The sequence below is a fragment of the Brachyhypopomus gauderio genome, chromosome 18, assembly GCF_052324685.1.
Source record: "Brachyhypopomus gauderio isolate BG-103 chromosome 18, BGAUD_0.2, whole genome shotgun sequence".
Lineage (NCBI taxonomy): Eukaryota > Metazoa > Chordata > Actinopteri > Gymnotiformes > Hypopomidae > Brachyhypopomus > Brachyhypopomus gauderio.
The window spans coordinates 8,881,311-8,897,211 of record NC_135228.1 but is presented as its reverse complement, the minus strand read 5'-3'; the positions used below and the strand labels follow the sequence as shown (position 1 = coordinate 8,897,211).

General features: G+C 38.5%; 2 protein-coding genes across 10 annotated transcripts in view; one reads left to right on the top strand and one right to left on the bottom strand.

Moving 5' to 3' along the window:
* tcf7 (transcription factor 7) overlaps positions 1-8,817 on the top strand; it is a 44,599-nt gene extending 35,782 nt beyond the window's left edge. For 2 of the 8 annotated variants that reach the window (XM_076979405.1, XM_076979404.1), the window contains 3 exons: positions 2,005-2,053; positions 3,406-3,478; positions 7,669-8,817. In XM_076979405.1, the coding sequence (XP_076835520.1) occupies positions 2,005-2,053; positions 3,406-3,478; positions 7,669-7,972 (426 nt within the window). In that variant the 3' untranslated portion in view covers positions 7,973-8,817. Of the gene's footprint in view, positions 1-2,004; positions 2,054-3,405; positions 3,479-4,166; positions 4,795-7,645 lie in introns of those variants that run through there. The other 6 variants (XM_076979411.1, XM_076979407.1, XM_076979410.1 and 3 more) reach the window with 4 other exon arrangements.
* Positions 8,818-8,999: 182 nt separating this feature from the next.
* Positions 9,000-15,621, bottom strand: skp1 (S-phase kinase-associated protein 1). Of its 2 annotated transcripts, none has more exons than XM_076979412.1 (6): positions 15,465-15,621; positions 14,599-14,695; positions 14,340-14,413; positions 12,078-12,221; positions 9,913-10,053; positions 9,000-9,662 (listed from the first exon to the last, which is right to left on the bottom strand). In XM_076979412.1, exons 2-6 carry the CDS (start codon positions 14,693-14,695, stop codon positions 9,627-9,629), a joined length of 492 nt encoding a protein of 163 aa, XP_076835527.1. In that variant the 5' UTR covers positions 15,465-15,621; the 3' UTR covers positions 9,000-9,626. The 2 variants fall into 2 exon arrangements, with proteins under 2 accessions (XP_076835527.1, XP_076835528.1); XM_076979413.1 differs by lacking the exon at positions 15,465-15,621 and adding an exon at positions 15,224-15,242.
* Positions 15,622-15,901: the final 280 nt, after the last annotated feature.

Sequence of the window (15,901 nt, the reverse complement as noted above, 5' to 3'; positions counted from 1 at the left end):
ATGTTTATCTCATTTTTATACAAGTGAGATCAGGGGCACCTCAGTCATGGCTTCAGGTCTGGGAATCGAACCCACGACCCTCCGGTCACAAGACCAGTTCCCTAACCACCAGGCCATGACTGCTCTTTGTGGGCATGTCTTTCCAAGTCTCTTCAATTTCAAGCTTTGGCTGCTGTGAAGAATGTCGGAACAGCCCCTGACACTGTTCATGCTTTATGGGAATTATACCAAAAGATCCCAGTCATACCCCTGTTATTTTAGTGCCTTTTCAGGAGAAGAAGATTTATCAATCTCTATCAAACCAGGATCACTGGACATAATGGTTATTAAAATATGGTACCAGGACTGTGTTGTTGCAGGACTAGAAAGTTATGTTTTTCAAAGGACCATGTCGATGAGCATTCAGACAGTATGATTAAAGTGTGAATGTATCATATCTCAAAGATATTACCGTCGTCTTGCAGTAGATTTAGTGAGGACTTAAAATGGATTCAAAGGGTAACTTACCGTATAGAATTAACCCCAGATTTGCTTCCTTACCAGCTCTAGGGAGGCTTCAGATAGATCTGCCCTGAGGTTTATTGCAATTGTGTGCAATTCATTTTCTTTGGCAAATGCAAGTTATACAGAAATACAATTTAAATGTCCTTTTGTTGAGCTGTTTCTGGGTATCTCCATTTTCTTGGTGAGTGCAGCACATAACGAAAAATACAACACATTATTAAACTCCTTGGAATTTCTAATATGCTGTGGAGTTTGTAGATCCAAGCAAGGCTCCAGCAAATGAGCTATGACACAAGCCTCACCTTTGTTTAGCCAAATCATGATTATCAGTTGAAAATTTTAATATCGGTACTAATGGAAGATGGCAGACCTTTTAGCGTTTCATTCTTATGTAGACATACAAAACTAATTAGTCCTAGTTTATCTCAGATAGTCTCTATCTTGTTAGGCTTTGGGTTTTTTGTGATACAGCTTCCTCTTTTAAAGACTCTTTTTTCTGCCCATCATATCTACCACCAACTTAAAATGTATCACTGAATTTGATAAGGCTATGGTAGTTTTAGTGTGACCACATTATCTAAAGAAGTTGATATATTGACTTCAAAACTTCCTCAACAATTCTGCAACTAATTTCACATGACGCTTGAAAGCTGCACTAGTCTGGTTTAAGATGAACATGCCTCTGTGATGAACATGCTCTGGCAAAGCTCAAGGGGGAGAAAGTGTGACAGAATTGCGGTCTACCATCACTGACATGCAAACAGGAAACAAAGACCGGATTCTGGAAAGAGGGGGTGGAAGAACGCAGAGAGATCTTAGCAGTGAGTGATGAGCTCCCACTTCCATATGCTTTTCATATTAGTCATATTAGTTTGACTGCCTTAAAAAATGGTAATGTAGTCTGCATCTGCAGTTGTAAAAGAGGTTGTGCTGAATTCAGTTAAGAAAAAAAATAGCATAGAGCCATTATTTGGAAATGATAACCGCCCGGTCATACTGTCGTACACTGATTATCTGGTAATGATAACCGCCCGGTCGTACACTGATTATCTGGTAACGATAATCGCACGGTCATACTGTCGTACACTGGTTATCTGGTAATGATAATTGTGCGGTCATGCTATCGTACACTGATTATCTGGTAATGATGGTCGTGTGGTCGTACTATCGTACACTGATTATCTGGTAATGATAATCGTGCCATCGTGCTATCGTACACTGATTATCTGGTAATGATAATCGTGCCATCGTGCTATCGTACACTGATTATCTGGTAATGATGGTCGTGTGGTTGTGCTATTGTACACTGATTTTCTGGTAATGATGGTCGTGTGGTCGTACTATCGTACACTGATTATCTGGTAATGATAATCGTACGGTCGTACTATGGTACTCTGCATAAGATTCATTAACTTGGGTGAATTTTTATTCTCAGTTCTCCCATGAAGGATCTAAAAGTTCCTTTTAAAAATGACCACTCCATCTCTCTCTCTCCCACAGGGCAAAAAGAAAAGGAGAAAAAGAGAAAAGCAACAAGACTCTACTACAGGTACAGCAGTGTTTTAGTATATAGTGTTCTTCCCTTTGCCATGTTCTTGAACATATTAACAAACAATGTTATATACACACGTGTGTGTGTGTGTGTGTGTGTGTGTGTGTGTGTGTGTGTGTGTGTGTGTGTGTGTGTGAGTGTGTGTGTGTGTGTGACACAGCAAACTGCAAAACCTACCTGTACTAATATATTCTACATTAACATTTCTTGAAATGCATGGTACTTTTGCAGAGATTAGTATGCATCTGTTGATCAAGCCTCTGATCTGAATGTGTCAAACCATACTGCAACCATTCAATAAGATTACTAATGCTAATAACTATTTTGTAAAAACAAACAAATTAAAGTCCGGTAAACTCTAGAAAGCATGCTGCCAAGAAGGCTCTGAAACATGAACATGAAAAAGCTGATGCTTTTCACTTAAAAACATTATTTTTGCTTCAAGTTCCTCATACTGATATTCAGTTAGCCTTTTGGAAACACTTTTTTTTTGCCCTGGTTATAATAGAATTAATCGACTTTTTCCACATTTGTCACTCACTCATCATCTCGGCCATGCGGCTAAAGAAAGTTCCAAGTACCAGACCTTTGGGGAAAAGGAGAGGAGAAACAGGTAGAGCTTAAGAAATAACTCGTAGAACAGTACGAAAATGGCGTCAAAATTGCCAGTCCCACCCAAGTGTACGTGAAGTAAGTTCAGTCATATCCAAGAAAAAGAAATCAAGAACGCTACTGTTGCAAAAGGGGTAAATGGGTAAAGGGTAAAAAACGAAACAGAGATAGCAAATAATGTAGAGCAGTTGATGGGATGTAGAGCAGTTGGAAGATGGTGTAGAGCAGTTGTAATGTAGAGCAGTTGGGAGATGGTCATTTACAAAAAGGCAAAAAAAATGTGCATTTCTTTTTCATTGTTTTCTGTATGTAAAACAAGTAATTCTCTATCAAATTTACTGTTTCTTATGGGAAATATGGCTTATAATTAATTTCAGTTATCATCAGGCACTTTCAATCTGTTCCACATTATATGTTCAAGTAGCCTCTTGGGGAGCCATTTGTAGACCATTGTGTGTTAAAACATGCAGATTAAAATCAGGCATCTCCAAAGTGAACATGCAAGAGTTTAGACACTATTACTTTCTGCATACCATAAACAGTCCAAAACAGTGAGATTTTCCTTCACAGCGATTTGTCCTGTAACCTTCAGTAAAGAGCTCTTGGATTTGATTGCATTTTCATGTTCTTTCTTGTCTATTAACGCTTGCCTTCTCTGCCCATGCCTATTCCCTCTCTTCCTCTCTCCCTTCTGCCCTTTCATGTCTATGCGTACACGCATGCTGCCTTGCGCTCAGATCCCGGCTCCCCTAAGAAATGCCGAGCTCGCTACGGCCTCAACCAACAAACGGACTGGTGCGCCCCCTGCAGGTGTGTACCTTTCCCCATGTCCCTCAACCCAGCTAGCCTTTATCCTCTCTCTACCTCTCTCACTGCTCTATATGCTGCTCTGCATGCTTCTCCCTCACTAACACCGTGGGCCTACACCAGCTGTGTAAACCGAACCAAATGCCAATCATTTTCATATTGAATATTTACATGTGTCCAGAAGTGGAACAAGGTAGGGAATACAGCCCAGTCAAGTTGTTTGGAACCAGCTCAACAGACCTGTGATAAGAAAACAAAGATTATAAAAGCTGTTTTTTGCAGTTAAACCAATGTAACCATAACTGTCGTTTTAAAATAAGGAGAGTTGGTATTTGAAGCATCTAGTTAAAACATGGTGTATGCTGTAAAGACAATACTGTAAAACACAGTAACGTGATTTTTTGCGGAAGTCATCAATACTTTAGTCACAGCTTCATGAGCCTCAGCATCTCCGCAGGGCTACTGTTGCGAATCCTGTGAATACCTGTGTGTCTCCCCCATCACCACGTCATGGAAACTAGCCGATGCAAGGCTTTCACACACAATGTGCAACTTGAAAAAAAGCACCGTGGTTGTGGTTTAGAAAGCTCCAGCAAACCCCTAGACCAAACATCACCCAGAGCTCTGTCAAAACTGTTGTACTTTCATGCCATTCACACCTACACATCTCCCCGCAACTCCCCCTCCATAGTGTTTGCCGTGGGCCCCCGCCCCCCGTCTCTCTCCTCTCTCGTTATCGCTATGCGGTTGGCCTAACATGCATTTGAGGGCACACGCTGACATTTCTGAGGGAGCACTGAAGAGCGAGACGCACCCATGTTGCGGTGGCTGAGAGTAACTAACGTTCTTCTCTGGGGAAGGCTGAAGCATCTTCAAGCAGATGAGAGAGACTGTGTGCTACTTTGATTTGTACGAAACTTGCAGGAGAGAGCCGTAGCAGCTGACACTTCTGTTCTTTTGTTTCTGGTGACATCAAAGTGCTTCCTGTTCTCCTCACTTTTACTGCACTGGCTAAGTGTTAAGGCAGATGTTACTTGGTAAAACCTTGTGTGAAGGAACACTTTCGAGACCTGTTATAATTGGTACTCAAATTTGAATTCAAATATTGACCTAGGATAAGTTTTTAACTTTTTATGTTTGTTGCAATATAATTATACATAAAATGAGTAATTAATGCAATATTCTTTTCATTGTCCGGTATGGTACCTCAAAACAACGTTAAAGATTGTTTTTCTTGTTACTAAAATTGGGCTCTCAACACATTTCTAACAAAGAAAATATTAAAAGGTGCAGCGTTAAGTTGTTAAAATAAACTTCCACTCTTACATAAAGTAGTACTATGTATGCACAAAATATAAAATATATAATATGAATGTGAAAATATCGATACTGTGTGTGTGTGTGTATATATATATATATATATATATATATATATATATATATATATATATATATATATATATATATATATACACAACACACACAATTTGATATTTTTGCATAGTTGTTTATAGAATAAAAGAGCAATGTTAATATACCTATAAAGAGTAAAATCAGAGAAACTGATCATTTTGCAGTGGTTTCTTACACACAGTAAATCAAATCAAATATATTTGTATAGCGCTTTTCACAACACATGTCACAAAGCGCTTTACAGGATTTAGTTTACAGTACACACACGCATGTACACGCTCCCCTTCCTTGACTCACATATGAGCTTAAGTGTTATGGGGATTCTGACCATTCTTCCAGAAGTGAATTTGTGAGGTCACATACTGGTTTTGGACAAGAAGGCCTTGCTCTCAGTCTCCACTATAAATCATCCCAAAGGTGTTCTATTGGGTTGAGGTCAGGACTCTATGTGTAGGCCAGTCAAGTTCATCCACACCAGATTGTGCCATCCATGTCTTTATGGACCTTGCTTTGTGCACGTGCATGTCTCATATTGGAAGAGAAAGGGGCCAGCTCCAAACTGTTCCCACAAATTTTGCAGCATGGAATTGTCCAAAATGTCTTGGTATGCTGAAGCATTCAGAGTTACTTTCACTGGAACTAAGGGGCCATGCCCAGCTCCTGAAAAACAACCCCACACTATAATCCCCCCTCCACCAAACTTTACACTTGGCAAAATGCAGTGAGACAAGTACCGTTCTCCTGGCAACCACCAAACCCAGACTCATTCATCAGATTGCCAGATGGAGAAGCGTGATTCTTGACTCCAGAGAATGTGCCTCCACTGCTCTAGAGTCCATTGGCGGAGTGCTTTACACCACTACATCCGACACTTTGCATTGCACTTGGTGATGTATGGCTTGGATGCAGCTGCTCGACCATGAAAACCCATTCCATGAAGCTTTCTGTTCACTGTTCTTGAGTTAATCTGAAGTCCACATGAAGTTTGGATGTCTGTAGTGACACTGCAGACAGTTGGCAACCCCTTCGCACTATGCGCTTCAACATCCGCTGACCCCGCTCCGTCAGTTTACGTGTCCTACCACCTTGTGGCTGAGTTGCTGTCATTCCCAAACACTTATATTCTTATACAGCTGACAGTTAGCTGTGGAATATTTAGGAGCGAGGAAATTTCACGACTGGATTTGTTGCACAGGTGGCATCCTATCATAGTTCCATGCTGGAATTCACTGAGCTCCTGAGAGCGACCCATTCTTTCACAAATGTTTGTAAAAACACTCTGCATGCCCAGGCGCTTAATTTTATACACTTGTGGCCATGGAAGTGATTAGAACACCTGATTCCAATAATTTGGTGGATGGGTGAATACTTTTGGCAATATAGTGTGTGTATATACAGAGAGAGAGAGAGAGCTGCTTGAATTTGTGAACTGCTTGTTGAAAGTTTGTGAATAATGATTCTCTTATTTTATCAAAGGTTTTTGTATGTGACATGTCAGGTTTATGTTTATCAATTTCATTTAATTGTTTTGAAGAAAATGTCCGAGTTGCCAGCAGACTACATAAAATATGAAGTCAGAGCATATGCAAATGTAAGTGAACCACAGCTGCATTGGTAAGGTCAATTAGGTAAAAGTCTCAGGTGAAACACGAGTGCTCAATTAATCAATTAAGTAGACCAATCAAATGCACAACAACCACACTGATTAAAAGGGAGATGAAACCAACCAAACCACTCGTGCCAAGGTGTAAAGCACAAAGTCTCGGGACAGAGAATGTCCAAAATTTAATTATTTGGCCACAATCACAAGTGCCATGTATGGATTAAAGTCAACACTGGATATAAAGAGAAGAACCTCCTCCCAACAGTGAAGCATGGTGATGGAAATGTGAAGGTCTGGGTTTGCTTTTCTGCCTCTGGACCTGGACAACTCTATATTATCCAGGAAACCATCCATTCCCAGGCCCAACAACAAATTTGTGACCAGAATTTCCTGTCAGGGACTTGAAGCTGGGACGGAAATGGATTACGTAACAAGACAATGACCCTATAGCATTCCAGCAAAACTACCAAGGAATGGCTTAAGAGAAAGATCTGCACTGTTAAACTTGGTCCACTCTATCAAACTTGGATTAGTCCAGTCAAAATCTTGACCTCAGTCCCATAGAAATGCCATGGCAAGATCTGAAGCAGGCGGTACATGCCAGATGTCCCTCCAATCTCTCTCAGCTGGAAGAGTGGGCAAAAGTCCCAAAAAGTAGGTGGGTGTGACACTTGTGGTTACAGAAGACTTTTGGTTGAAGTAATGGCTGCAAAAGGGGTTGCCACAAGCTACTAAGTTTTTGAATAAATAAAGGGTTGTTGAATAAAAAATAAAAATATATTTTTTGTGTGTGTGCGCCTTATTTGAAAGGTGTTTTTCAAATTGAGATGTGGATGTTGATATCATAACATCATTTTAATCTTTATAAAACAATCACCAACTTTCACAAACCTTCAAGTAGTGCTGTGTGTGTGTGTAATATAAAACTCATTTAATCTCCATGAAATTTAATTTGGACCTTCCAAATTAAATGAACAATTTAATGAACAACATTGACATTTTGTGATTTCGCCATACAAACATTTGGTCTGTCTAAATTTTGCGGTGCATTTGTCATTTGTCTTTTTCACAGTAGCAAATTTCTTTTTTGTGTGTCATTATGATGAATCGAGAGTACATATTTGTGACATTTTACATCCACGCTTTATTCACAGATAACTCTCTTGACTGTTCCTAGGAGGAAAAAGAAGTGTATTCGGTACCTTCAAGGAGGACAGTGCACCAGCCCCCATTCTTCCGATGGAAGTGCTATAGACTCGCCCTCATGTCCAGTCCATCACCTGCCACACCCCACTTCTCCTTCAAATTGCCTCTCTTCTCCCACATCACCAGTCAGCAATTTTCATCCGACCAGAAAACATCACAGTCCTCTTCCCCCAACATTCAGACCCAACAAACACTCTCTTGCCTTCAGCAGATTTAAAACAGAGACTGCAATCCACAGCCTTCAGCCAGGTTGCCCTATACCCCAGGTCCACTAATCATCCAGGACCATTACCCTGGGTTCAAGCTAATTGTCATCTGTCAGGATCTTCATTAGAGATAACATATGGAATTCAGACAACAAGTACCTTACTACCCCAAGACACAAGACTGGCATTTGCCAGTTTAAAAAAACCTGTCCAGGGTTGTCTTTACTTCAGTGCTTTAGCCTTGTCATGGCAAAAGTGTTCAGCTATTGGTGATGTGTTACTGAAAAACCAATACTAATGCATCTGGAAAACCTGCCCTATGACATTTTCCTGGAAAGTTTCTTAAATGATGAAATTGGTATTTCAAGTGTTGTAAATCTGTTTTTTTAATATATACATATGGAATTTGCTATATGTAATTAAACTTTTTATGCTAAAAAAAAACATTGTTTTCATAATTGTTATTCAAACATAGAAATCTGCCATTTTCAAACATAGTTTGTTCCGTAGATTTAAGTGTATAGTATGTCCGTCATTCAAACACTGTTAAATGAAGTTATGTGCATGTGTTTCCAGCGGCAATGCTTTATTTTTTGCTTTTCATATCTGCACTGTCAAACTGCTCTACATGCACACCACTCAGGACTCATTAAATGAGTCCAAAATGGAATAAAAGTGCAAAGGTGTCCAATTTATAATGGAGCATTGGTAAACAACTTTTTTGCTGCACTCAAACTACTGTGCTAGTTCATCTCTTACAGAAGAGGGAGCTAAAAGGCTGCTCTTCTTATCTGCTCTATAAATAAATAAAAAACTGTTCCAGGATTGAAAATACATGCAAGTGTTTTTTACATTTTATTTTATACAGGTTTTTTTGTGTAATTTTGCCTTGGTGTAGTATTCATTATTTTGAATATATTAAAATATTTTTCAAATCAGTGTGGTCTGCATTGAGTTCATGCAAGCATTTTTTCATTTTTTTTATGTACCTTTACTACACACCATTTTGCCCAAATACCAATTTCTGAATTCTGGTTGACTAACCAAGAGACAAGGTAGCAACAGCTTCACCCAAGTAACATTAAACACACCAAAGCACATTTTCTTGGGTTTTATTTTGGAATTTAAAGATTCATATTTCTAAGCTTCACTGTAAGAGCAGAACTAAGAAAATGTGTCTGATCCTATACAATTTTAATAGGCAACGTAAATATGCAAGCTTAAAAAAAAAACTTAGACAAGTACTTCCAGTCCACAGGACATGTTAAATTCCCTACAGCTTCCTATACTTCCAATCATTCCTACAACTTTATTCTCTTCATCAGCATGACTTATGAGAAGACAGCACACAAAGCTTTGTTTATAAAAATTAAGATCAAGCGTTAACAATTTTATCTTCAAAAAATCTACTTGGATCCATCATAAAGAAGATTCTTTAGGTTAAACAAAAATCCAAAAAAGGGGAGTGGCTTCTACTTCAAAGAGATGAAGACTATTTATTTATGCTGAATATACAAAGAGGAATAAAAACAGGAAAGAGTTTAAATTATATTTTTCTTTTGCACCACACAAGCAATGAAAATGATCATGCTATGAATACACAATGGGTCTCATTCTACTCGTCTACAGGTGAGTATCAACAAGTATGAACAGCGCAGTGCAACCAGTAAATCTGTTTTTTGGGAACAATCCTTACAGTGTGTTAGTGTCAGGAGGAGCTTCCTTATTTCTCTTCACACCACTGGTTCTCCTTGCGTACCTGGACAAAGTAATGTGCACGAATGCTACATCTTAGGAATCAAACTGCAATCAAATTAATTCCAGAACCATCTTTAATTAATTTCTAGACTAATCTGAGTGCTTAGATGAATTACTCTCAGATAAAACAAATGGCTTCTTAACAACTAAGTTCATATTCTTAACATCCACCACATATTGGGGGCAGGAAAATACTACATACATCAGACTACATTACATGATCACGGGATCTAATTTTTATATTTATTTACCTGAGCTTCCTCTTCCTCTGTGAAGTCATTTTTGATATTGAATGTCTTTCTGATCTCCTCTGGGGTTTTGCCTTTGATCATATTTGCAACTGTCTTGCAGGTGACATCTAGCAAGCCTTTGATATCCAAATAATTTGCAGCCTAAACAAGTAAAGCAAAGATAAAAGTAAGGCAGGGAATGCATGGTGAATGAATGCATTACAAGCTGGTGCAAATAGAACATCCTCTTTATAATACAGTTGGTAAACTTCCTGTATTCCATTCTGGGACTCGAATGACAAAACTTGCCTACTGTGTGCTACTTAAAATACATTCATACAGCCCATGTAACATTATTATGCAAGAGCAGGTGTTATGAAACAAAGACTGGGAACAATGTGCACCTGGTTCTAGTGTTAAGAAAACTACATGAAAGTGGGCTTTACACTCGTTCACTGAAATTAACTTTACAAATTACATGTCAAGGGATCCACAAACCACACCTTGATGTCTGCACAAAATCACATTTCAGACAATATTTTGAACAGGAAAAAAACACTGCTGTAGTTTTACAGAATAACAAAACCCATCTTTCATGATCAGAAAAGTGACAATATCAGTTATGGTTTAAGCTCTGACAAAATGTTGCATTTCGAATACAAAAATAATTAATATTAAGTCACATTTTGTAACTCAAAAGGTATCAATAGTGAACTCAATATCAAAATACTGAAATTAAAAACAGTAGTTTTAAGATCTTTAGTGAAGAAACAAACTAGATTCGTCAGTTTGACGCAATTACAGACCAGCCTTTACCTTAAGTTAAGTAAAACTTTGTAGGAAGTATAAGAATATCTTAATATAACATCCATGGCAAAATCTAGTCTTGATGCAGAACAAATCATGGTAGGAGCATTACTGTAGACGTAAATACCCATGCTGGTATAGGCAATGTTTTGGTACTTATGACTCTGGGTTTATCTACTGAATGTGACAACATAGGCCATAGAAAGCTCATTAAAACATCTGTGGATATATGTTAGTTCTATAACATAGTATAGTTCTATATGTTATAGAACATAGTTATAGAACTAAACTATGTTATAGAACTATACTGGTTTCTATGTTATAGAACTATACTGGTTTCTTAGATTTATTTACTGGAAATGGTAGTTTGTAAGTATGGATGAACAGGTATTGGATATTCTGTGTGATGTATGTACTTGGCTCACTTTATTGTCTTTGTACATTTGCCACTGGGAGAATATTGAATAAATGTTCATATGTATGCACATAATGAACAACTGTATATACATGTAGTGCCAAACAATGTTACTATTGTAGAGAGGATGATAATCTGTCTGCCCTGTAACTTACTGTAGACAAAAATATATAAGAATGAAGCAAATATTACTAAAATTGTATTCCATCATTTCAGTAACATAGCATGAGTGAGATCCCATCACTACAAGATGCTAAAAAACATTATCCATGCCTTATTTTTTTCTTGAGCCATAAAGGATTGCTGATCTGACTTCCTCCATCTACTGCAAATACCTACAACTTCAGCAAAAGCACAAAACTATTACCATAGACCTGGAAAATTCATACAAGACCAGTTTTAGTATAACTACGCTGGCTGCATGTTTCATTTAGAATGTTCCTTTAGAATCAACTAAACACATTCAACTTACACGAAACTGAATTTTTTTTTTTCTTACACAAAGAGCTACTAGACAAAAATGGCTAAGTGGACAGATGTGGAGATTCATGAACTTCAGTCTGTGAGGGCTGATACCAAAATAGCAAAACAGATTAAAGGGATGGCAAATTTGGTAGCCATGTTGGCACAGTGTTGTCTGAACAGCTCCAATGAATAGCACACTTTTGGCATCATGCCGTGCTCCGTGCACACACTACACAGGTGCTGCCCAAGGTTTAAAATCTCCTGAAACACAAACAGTTTGGGAGAGCATCCAAATACTAATATTAGCAAAGGGAGTTTTTAGTGATTTAACTTTGACAAGAGATGAACAGTCTGACCATGAAATTGGTACGCCACCTGAATCAGCTCTTCATTCCATTCACACAGCAATTCTGTAGCATATTCTAGTCTTGCTGCTAAAGATCAACAGAGACAAAGTTCCCAAATGCCTCAAACATGGAATTGAAGAGACATGACAAACCAGAATAAGCTCAAAGAGTGTGCCCTGGTCCACTTTCAGGAACTCCTGATCCCACACAGGGATGTCATCCGTCCTCTTTTCTTTGTTCTCATCATCCTCAGGGGGAGGAGGGTCATCTTTGTGATGAGTGCACCACTGGATCACCTGCATGGATACACACACACACACACACACACACACACACACACACACACACACACACGTCTTAGTTGAGCCATGAACGTGTTGGCATGCGCTTATACTCTTAACTCACGACGACTACTGTTGTTAATACATTAACAATTACAACTCTCATGGTATCCGATTTTCATTACACAATTATTGTGACCGAGATAAGTCACCACATTATTACTGTGAACAAAATGTTAATGTTAAAGGCTAGCCCTTTAAGAGTAACCGAACCCACCAAGCACGTCCTGATCATGCAGCTGCTTGGTGTCCAAGCAGCAGTTTAAAGAGAAAGCAGCATATGAACAGGCTAAACCTCCTTTCTCATTACACTTTTGTTGTGCATACATGACCAAAAGTGAGCAGCAGATGTTTTCAGTTAATATAATGCTAAGTAAATACCTCCAAGAACACTTGAGTGAAATTGTTAGCTCATTTTATGGCCAGAAAGCCAAAGCTTCACTTTCTTTATGGACAACGAGTAAACAGTAGTGACGGCCAGATGAAGCCTCATGAACCCTTGAAGCTTTCTATCGAGCTGGTTCAAAAAAAGGTTCATTTCTCAAAGCTTCATGTGCACACAAACCCCCCTGCTGGTCAACACCTTTATTATCATTTCAACTATTTGTTAAGTCCCCTAATCAACATTATCAGCACAGGAAGGAAAGATCACTGCCAAGAACAGAAATACAAACACCGTAATTTGATTTTCTGTGGTTCATTCATTTGTTCATCTAGTTTGTTGATTAATGTGTGGGAAATGCTAATAGAGGTCTGTTTGTCAACTTGCCAGTATGATTTCAGTCAATAAATAAATACAGTCATTTGGTACCAGGCCGCACACAAGAAAAAACTAAAAATTTATATATATATATATATATATATATATATATATATATATATATATATATATATATATATATATATATATATATATATATATATATATAGATGACCTCTCCAGCTTTGGAGAAAACCCTTTCACATGGTACTGAGGAGACAGGGGTGCACAAGTATCCCACAGCAAGCCCGTGCAATACCTTATCGGGAGAGATCTGTTCAAAGTGTTTCCATACAGGGGAAACTCTTCTCTTCTTACCAGGCTCCATGAAAACAGGCTCATCTAGATCACGAACAAATTGGCGAAACTCCAACATGAATACTAACACGCAACTTTTGCGGGAATCCATTGCGCTTTATATATGGTCAAAAATCACGCCAATACTCGAATCACGTCCTGAACCAGCGAGGCTTCAGACGTCATCAATGACGTCACTCACCCTAAACGAAGCAAGCCTCGATACGCACTTCATAAACGACTTCCTGGATTTCTCGACACAAGCTCCGAAGCTTCTGTATCACTTTGCCCATCACTAGTAAACAGAGCTAAAGATGACATCCTTGGGCATGACTTGAACCCCCAGAAATCAAGACAGCTAGATAATTAATGTAAATAAAGTAATTAAAGCTATAGATCCCAAATCCTCACCCCGATTTATGCAACTCCACATATTGAGCAGCCATCAAGATCTGTTTATAACAATCAGTTATGCCAAATACAAACTATGTACAGGGTGCAACAGTATGCAAAACACAGTCCACCTACTAACTGACAAAGTGCAAATTTTTTTCTCATAATTTCTATAGGGATGCTACTTTTGATTAAATAATCAAAGCTAATTGGTAAATTAAAATCAATGTATTTTACTACATTTCAAACCAAGCAAAGTGTTATCTACACATATTCCATCATTTAACTCCAGATAGTTGACAGTGATCATTCTTGTGTGAAAATCTGTCATGTAAAATGGATGAAAAGTGATACATTTTGGTTTATCATTTTGTTCTATTCATTGTTTTATTACTAATGTAATATATCATACAGCTGGCGTATTTACAATGGCCTTGTGATTCTTAAAGAAATTACATAATCATTGTTTCACCAAGGTTACAGTTAAGCAAAACCTTTGGAGAAATGTAATATTTGTAATAATTAGATTTAGGCCATGCAACCGTGACCCACAATTTGTCTTCTTTCGCCAGGACAATACTTAGAATGATATTGGATATCTTAGAAACCAATATTTAACGAACCTTTTTAAGGATGGCTGCATTCACGTTGGGAAGAGGAACAGGATCATCATCCCCTTCATCGTCCATGCCCAAATCTAACAAACAAAAAAGCAAATTCACAGTTCAGAAATACACCAGTTATCTAATACTTTTTAAATATCTGACCAACAAAGTACAACTTACCAGCTTTAACCAGCTACAGCGGGAGCACAACTAAGGAAATGAGGTTTCTATGTAGCTATCTAAGGAGTTAGCTAGGTAAAGAAGTTGGCTAGTTTACCTTCTAGCATCGTCTTTATTGTCACTGATTGCTTGGCGATTTCAACATCCACCTCAAACATCTCCCCGTCGGAGCTCTGCAGTTTAATTGTTGGCATCTACGACAGATGATGCAGTTAAAAATTGATTTCAGGCAGTGATCACGTTAGCTCACGTTACCAAACTGATCGGTATTCTGAATCAAAGTCATGGAAATGTCTGTATTGCCTCGCTCAGCTAGGTAGCTAACTTGGAAACTGAATTAGCTAGTCGCTAAGCTATCATTTAGGGTTAAATAGCCAGCTAACTACATATGTGTGTAACTACGGGGGGAAAAACTACAAACTGGGAAATAATACTAAAATAATATATATTTCTACGCTACCTGACTGAATTAGTTAGTTAGTTAGTTAGGGAGCTCGGTGACATGAACGTACTGAATTAGCTAAATTTGGCTATCTAGCTAAGTCGATATCGTTAGCAGTTCGCTATACACGCGTTAGGCTAGTTGTTAGCCGCTGTAGCCCCACACATCGAAACAAAACAACAGGGCAATCTCCATGTTTAACGTAGCTAACACTACACTAACACTAAGGTAAATGTACATTGTAGTTCGCTATATAACTAACTAGTTTACCGCGTATTACCTCGCGAAGACGGGCCGTATTTATAAGCAGCTAAGTAACTAGCTTGGTTAGCCGGGCTAGTGTTCCGTAACAGCTGACATAACCGACTAGCTAACTAGCGACTTTAGTACTACCGAGGCCTCGCCTAGCAACCACTACTTTCATGAATAATATTGCGTAAAACTGGCAGATCCACACATTCCACATTAAATGCTTTTGTGAAGACCAAAGGCTGACAACTTTAAAATAGCCATGTACTTACAGTGACTGTGTTGCTGACCAGGTTAAAAAAAAATTAAATTCAACGTCAACAAGGCCGGTCTCAACCCAAGTGAGTGGCAAACGTTTAAGGTTAGCACAGGCGCGCTGTGGGAGAGGCGGACGGGGTCTTGGTGGAAGCGCCAGCAGCGCCGCCTGCGTCATGGCTTTGCTCTTTAGCACACCGTTTTCTGATTTCACGTTTGTGCTTCGACATTTCAGCTATTACTGTTTGACACATTTTATCCAATGTATTAGAATAATACTAAAAATTCATAAAGAGGACATGTTACAACCGCGTTTGAATTAAACGTTTTTTTTTTTACAATAAGAAAATATCATGCAAAATCTGACAGATAGTAGCCTTCATATATGCCTATTTTCAGGCTCCACGAAGGTTGGACAGTTATTTGATGTTTCTGTTTAGCCAGGTAATTTTAA

Excerpts from the sequence above, each read along its gene's own strand:
- skp1 (XM_076979412.1), bottom strand. The coding sequence starts at position 14,695 with ATGCCAACAATTAAACTGCAGAGCTCCGACGGGGAGATGTTTGAGGTG. Across the intron at positions 12,222-14,339 it reads ATGCAGCCATCCTTAAAAAG|GTGATCCAGTGGTGCACTCA; the intron begins GTTCGTTAAATA and ends GTATCCATGCAG. Across the intron at positions 10,054-12,077 it reads CACTCTTTGAGCTTATTCTG|GCTGCAAATTATTTGGATAT; the intron begins GTTTGTCATGTC and ends TTACTTGTTTAG.